Source organism: Etheostoma spectabile, chromosome 8, assembly GCF_008692095.1.
Source record: "Etheostoma spectabile isolate EspeVRDwgs_2016 chromosome 8, UIUC_Espe_1.0, whole genome shotgun sequence".
NCBI lineage: Eukaryota > Metazoa > Chordata > Actinopteri > Perciformes > Percidae > Etheostoma > Etheostoma spectabile.
Genome location: NC_045740.1, coordinates 2,331,494 through 2,338,065, shown reverse-complemented (window position 1 = coordinate 2,338,065; position 6,572 = coordinate 2,331,494). Strand labels below are relative to the sequence as shown.

General features: G+C 38.8%; 1 protein-coding gene across 4 annotated transcripts in view; it reads left to right on the top strand.

The window, feature by feature from the left end:
- The window catches only part of kcnq1.2 (potassium voltage-gated channel, KQT-like subfamily, member 1.2), a 191,783-nt gene that overhangs the window by 127,204 nt on the left and 58,007 nt on the right, over positions 1-6,572 (top strand). For all 4 annotated transcript variants that reach the window (XM_032523241.1, XM_032523242.1, XM_032523238.1 and 1 more), the window contains 2 exons: positions 1,414-1,454; positions 4,076-4,137. In XM_032523241.1, coding sequence (XP_032379132.1) covers positions 1,414-1,454; positions 4,076-4,137 — 103 coding nt within the window. The remainder of the gene's footprint in view (positions 1-1,413; positions 1,455-4,075; positions 4,138-6,572) is intronic.

The window sequence follows — 6,572 nt, the reverse complement described above, 5'->3', positions numbered from 1 at the left end:
TATTTCTTTTCAGTGGCTAGAGCTGACAGAGGAGGTAGCAGTTCTTTTTCACATTCACGACATAACACAAGCACATATGGACCTAACATATTTCAAAAAATGCAAGTACAACGGTTTTGTGTGGCAGGGCACCTTTAAACTTTTTTTTGTTACATTTTTGGCACCATAATGCTGGATACAACTTCATAGTCACAAGCAGAAGGAAGAAGACAACACAAAAAAAATATAATCTCATTTTAAAACAAAGCTGATCGTGTTAAATCTTCAGCCTTTTTTTGGCCAATGTTGTTGTCTTATACCACCTGTCACATTGTACCATGAACATTTGTGTTTCTATTTGTCCTGCCTTATCTGTAGGCATATGCTTCATTACAAATGTCTCTATTCAGCTTTCAGTAATTGCAGTACAGTTTGATAATGTTCTTCTGCTGGTCTCTGATTTGTTACACCTTGTTGCTTTTTGTTAAGCTGTAATGAAGCCCAGTCCCCACAAAATTAAAACCCTTTTGTGCTTTTCTAGCACATTGTCTCTGTTTTTATACACTCTCCCATGAAGAAGGTTGCCTAGGCAGTAAATTGGGTCCATCCTATGTACGTCACCTGGACCTTTTTTGCAGTAATTCACTGAACCAGCTAGTGCACTGTGAACTTTTGAAAGCAGCAGGGCATCATAATGTATCAGTAAATCAAGAAAATACTTTGATTATTTAGTATAATTTATAACTAACTGCAGTTCAATACAAAGAATCATGGAGCCAAGAGTCTTCTATAATCACAATTCTAGTACATTTGATAGTGTTTCTCATAGAAATCTAAGCTGTGATTTATTGTAAGATATTTTGGAATCCTAAAATAAACTAATACCATCACATTCAACAGAAAAACAAACAAAATAGGAGCAGCACTCGTCACATCTGACACCACGATAATGCAGTCACTGCTTTGCATCAAATGGGTCACCAACTTAAATGAAATAATGTTAAAGTGATTGCTCAGATAAAAATTTACATTTGATTTGAGGGATGAAAAGAAGACAACGCTTTTTTCAGTGCTTATTGAACTGCTTCAGCAAATTGTTTGATGACTAACAGTCTACATGTGCAAGTGAAACCTCTTACAAGTCTCATTTTTTATTTTGAAAGTTTGAAATGTGAAAGGAACATAGCATTCATTTATGTATCCCTTTAAACTTGCATGGGATTTTTTTACCTGAAAGCAGTAATTAATGAATACCGCTCAAGCTGACGCCATTTCTTCTATTTTATTGGCTATATGTAAATTTGCTTATATTATTATACTGTTTTGTTCATGAGCTGGAATAAAGTCACGTTTACTCAACTGATTCCCCTCTGTATCTGGCAAGTGTTTTTACCTTTCTCAATCTAATTCATTTTTTTTTGCCTTTTTCCCCAGGCTTGATGGCACACTGGGGAAGCCAGGAATGTTTCTTCCAGGTAAATACACAGAAAACATAACAGTCTACATCTGATAGACAGCCATCACTCCTCACTCCATCTCTGTGTTTACACCTGGCATATATACAAGCTGTGCCAGACTAAATAAGAGAGAAAGAGCTGCCTGATGTCTGTGCATATGTTTCTGTTTGAATGTGGGTAAGTTTACATGTGTGTTTCCATATCCGTGAGTATATATTCATTTAATATCTGATTTAAACTAATAGTTTACTAAGTATCCATTAGTCCTGAAGAAATTATTTGTTGCATCAACATGTATAATGTGGGTGCATTTATGAACTTATGACTTACGACTTAACCAGGCACGGCGCCAGGATTTCAGTTTTGGATGGGCCAGACCAATTTTGGGTGGGCCTTAAATTAAAACATGATATCAAATCACTGTTTAACCTAATACAAATAACTACTATACTGTTATATTATATGTGCTAACATAATAGAGATTTCAATAGCTTGATGCTCTTTAAATATGTTGTAAAAAAACATTGTACAAACGTTTGGTTGTATAGGTCGACCCCATCCGCGACCGCTCTCCTTGGTTCTGCCCAGAGAGGAGCGCTTTGGAATCTCCATTACGCACCATACCTGGCTGCGCTATTACGCAAAGCTCCATAGACCTAAGACTGGAACAGTGGTCGGGCATTTAATATTTCCCCAAAACATAATTTAGTTCTGCTCGTATAACAGGAGGCCAAATATTTCACAATTCTGTTTAATTGTTTTTATGTTTTCAACCTACAGATGAACAACACCTCCCGACAGTTTCATTTATAACTCGGGCACCGAACTGGTTTATTGACGTCATCTGTCGTGTAAAACTCAAGTTTTTCCGAAAGAGACAAACTGTTACTTTAGTGTGATCATGTTATAACCATATTTAACAAAAAGGAAAAATCACATTAACAACAGACACAGGCCGATAACAAGGGGAGCCCAGGAGGGAAAAAGAACAGTAACAAGCTGATATAGAAATGAAATGCGCCTGTAGATTTGTAACGGGTATGAATCGATTATTTTAATATTCTCAATACAGACAGAGTAGCCTTCACATACTCTTATCCCCTCGTGGTACACAATTAAATCACTAAAAAGGCCTAGAAGAAGCGAACATGGAACGACTCATTCCTCTTTTTCTCTCTGCTAGTTACTAACTTTCAACATATAGCCTACGGATTCATCACATGTTTTTAGGTGCCTCGCACACACACACACTGACACCAATTACAGCAGTACTCGGCGGGGTTTGCTCTTTAAATGTAGATGATATCACGAAGTCAAGAGTTACTGTAAGCTCTCGTATGTCAACAGACACAGAGACATAAGGCGAGACGTAAGCATGGTGCTCCTATTTGGTGTTTTAATCCGATTGACACTGGAAAAGACGCGTTCAACTGTACAGGAGTCACGGCAGTGTTATCAGAGCTTTAGGAAAGCATGGAATTTGGGAAAACATCCTCATTGACCAGGGTGTCATTGTATGAAGGCTGAGACATCAGGACTGCTGTGAGATGCCATGAGGCCATAGGTGTCAGTGGAATCGAGTGTTCAGTTCGCTACGCTGGCTGTCTAGCGCGTTGGACATGTTGCGCAGATCGATGTCACTTAATAGACAAACAACTTTTTTTTAAATAAGTTAAAAACTACTTAAGATTTAGACTAATTTAGCACAAATTATGAGATAATTTGACACTTTTTAATAATTCTTTATAATTAAATATAGCCTATTATATTCTTTTTTTTTTAATGAAAATTAGTGCCTGGACTTAACTATGACTAGTAAACAGGAAAATAACCTGTGTATAACGTCATGATGAATAAATAAAACGGGGAAAAGATGGCAATGTAGTCTGATTATCAGGATCCTTATAAAGTTACAACTAATGTAAGGTAATGAGTTATTCCTTTGTTTTCTCTCTCCAAATTTTCCTTCCGGTCCAATTCCCAGTTGTTTATTAAACATCTCGTGGCTGACCCTGGTCACCAACAACATGGTTAAAGAGTAGGCCAGTTGGACAAGGGACTGAATTAAGAAAACAGCTCCAGAGCCCTGTACTCACAAACTTTGCATACTCTCCAAGGCTACGCCACACACATTCCATGCAAAAATCCATCCAGACAAACAGTATGAAGGATTGGTTGTACTCACACATTGAATTATGACATACACACATCTGTGAAAACCCTATTGAAGAGTTTTTACACTTGTAAGAGAAATTCTCTGAAAATACTGTGTTGCTAATGCAGATCCATGGATATGATGGAGGCTTAACCTACTTGAACTCAGTTCACGAAACTAAATAACTCTTTCTGACATGTATTTACTGTTTACATTACAGTAGGAGGTTAACTCTGTGACCGGTACCCACAAAAGCCTTCAGTGTTCTTTCTGTAAATGACAATATTATGTTTGTAATGTGTGATGGCAGAAATTAATCTGAGTTTGACCAAATGTAATTTTTTTTGTAAATTTTTGTGTTTTTGCAAATACCTCCATGAAACTCAGTAGTAAATTTTTTCCATCAAGCCAAATGTATTGCTATACGCACTGAATGTTTGTTTGTGTGTATAAATGTTTGATTCTCTTTTTTTTTATTCACCAGGAAAAGGAGAAGATAAAGAATACCCAACTATTGGAGCGCGACTGATCAGACTAGAAGATAAGGTAGGCAAACTCCTGCTGCTCTGTGTGTGTGTGTGTGTGTGCGTGTGCGTGTGCGTGTGCGTGTGCGTGTGCGTGTGCGTGCGTGTTTTAAGAGAGATACACTGATTACAATGCCCTTGGTGTTCATAAGAAATAGTATGTGTGTGACTGCATAACTGTGATTCCGAGTGTCTCTTATCAGATTAATGCGTGTAGTGGAATCTTTTGATGTGACCATGTTTTGGCTGGGCTTGGTCCGTCAGCGCCAATGCCAAACATTCACCTGCATTCTCTGCCCTCAAACTTATCAGTATCTAGTCAGTGCTGCTTTTATGCTGTACTTAACTTTTCTGTTCATTCTTTTTTTTCTATGTGGGCTGGGTCGTTTTGATGGGTTTCCATGCCAGCCCTTCTTTTTTTCTGTAATCCTAGGTACGTTGGGTGGTGACAATTTTTGGACGTTTGTTTCCATAGGTGAATATTAAAGCGCTGGAAGCATTAGAGGGGCTAAAGAGAAAAGTCTGTATACAGTGAGGCATAGCCAATAGACAACAGCTGCGTTATGAAGCCTGGGTGTAACTAGGCGTGTCCCCACCCATAGAGGATCAGGCACAACGTGATGCCAGCATGATACCAACCCTGATGCCAGTGTGATGCCAAGTTAGACATGTTGCCTCTGGGGATGGTTGTACCAGTTTGACTGGTATATTTAATTGTCTGCCTTACTGTCTCTGTGTCTTTTCATGTGCAAATCATAGGATATGAAATGTGTTTGTTAGATTTTTTTGAAAATTATGAATGGGGACTTGGAAGGTTTGAAAACCTGTTAAAGCATGCTTTTTCATCTCACTGGTATTTAAAATTCAATGCAAAATTTATAATCAATTTGTTTTCCCATATTACAGTGAATGAAAACAACCCCCATACAATAGAACAATGCATTCTGTAGCAACTTTGTTTCTATTCAAGTCAGCCAGCTCAGGATTTCCCCCACTTTGTCCTAACATTTACCATCCCATCTTTGTGCACTAATCAACATTGATGTTCTCTAATGTTTGCATGTGTTTACTGTTCTCAAACCACTTTGTTACGGAGAGCGGAGTAATGATCTTGAACCAATGTACCCTGCAAGCCTGAGGACCTCCATCAGTGATTGAGTTACAGCCCATTTGCTTTGGGCTACATGTTGTGATCACAATCTCCTGATTGGAAACATAAACCTGCGTTCAGAAGGGCCTCCCCTACCTATGACTCTCTCTCTCTCTCTCTCTCTCTCTCTCTCTCTCTCTCTCTCTCTCTCTCTCTCTTTGAGTTTCTCTCTTTACCCTCTTTCACTTTTTCTCTCTCCCCACTCTGCCTTGACATGAATGCAAAATACAACTGAGAAGTGGATAATTGAGTGACAATTTCAATTGACCCTACTGGTACAGGCTGCGGTCCCTCCTGAAACAATTTGGAACCAATCCCTGTTTTTAATCAGAACTGCACTTGCATGCATTGCTGCAACAAGCGTCCTCTCAAAGTGAAACAGAAGATTAGCAACAGCAAGCTGCAACACAGGGAGCCACCCATCCTTCATAATTACATTTTTCCTCGCTTCAGCACCCGCCCCCTTCCTCTCTTTCATTTCTGGTCAAGTGAATTTCTTGTTTAGATGTTTCTGATGGGCTGCACACCTGTTAAAAGGGAAAGGGGGGGTCTCCTTTTCCCCTTGGTGCAGCAGGTGGATGAACTTGTCGACCTCTGTTACTTGGTACATTCCCTGATCCTCCTCCAGATACGCCTGCACCGTTTAGCTCTAGTAGCTCTTCACAGATATTATTGGCCGCTCTAGATAAACTAATTCTCACCTTTATGTTTCTGGAATGCGGTGACTTTATAATTGCATTTTAAAATACCCATAACTCAATGAAAATGACCTTTCTTTTGTGCTCCTAACTCGTTTTCACTTAAATCCTTAGTTTGTTGAAAAAGACTGATTTAGACAACATATATTTACTTTTCAAACAACATTTCAACATGAAGCCTGTTTTTCAGCAGCAACCTAATTTCCCATTCAGAACATAACAACTCAAGCAAAATGAAAGTTCACAGAAGATGTATTATGATATAAAATCAAGAATCATGTTTGTTGTAACTTTAACTTTGGTTCGAGTGCCCTTGAGTTCATTCATCAGTTGCTTGTTGTTTGCAACAGAATCTCCAGCGCCAACAGTTTTGTTTGTATCGCATCACTGCATGCATTTCATAACCTTGTGTGATTTCTAAGTTCCGTCACCTCTTGCATGTTGCTCATAATAGTAAACCTAATCACACACAAAGCAAAACCCTGGTGTCACAGTTGAATCACCTCTGTATAAGATCATTCCCAACAGCCCTGAAGAATTATTCATTCACTCTGTCCCCCAGTGTGTGTGTGTGTGTGTGTGTGTGTGTGTGTGTGTGTGTGTGTGTGT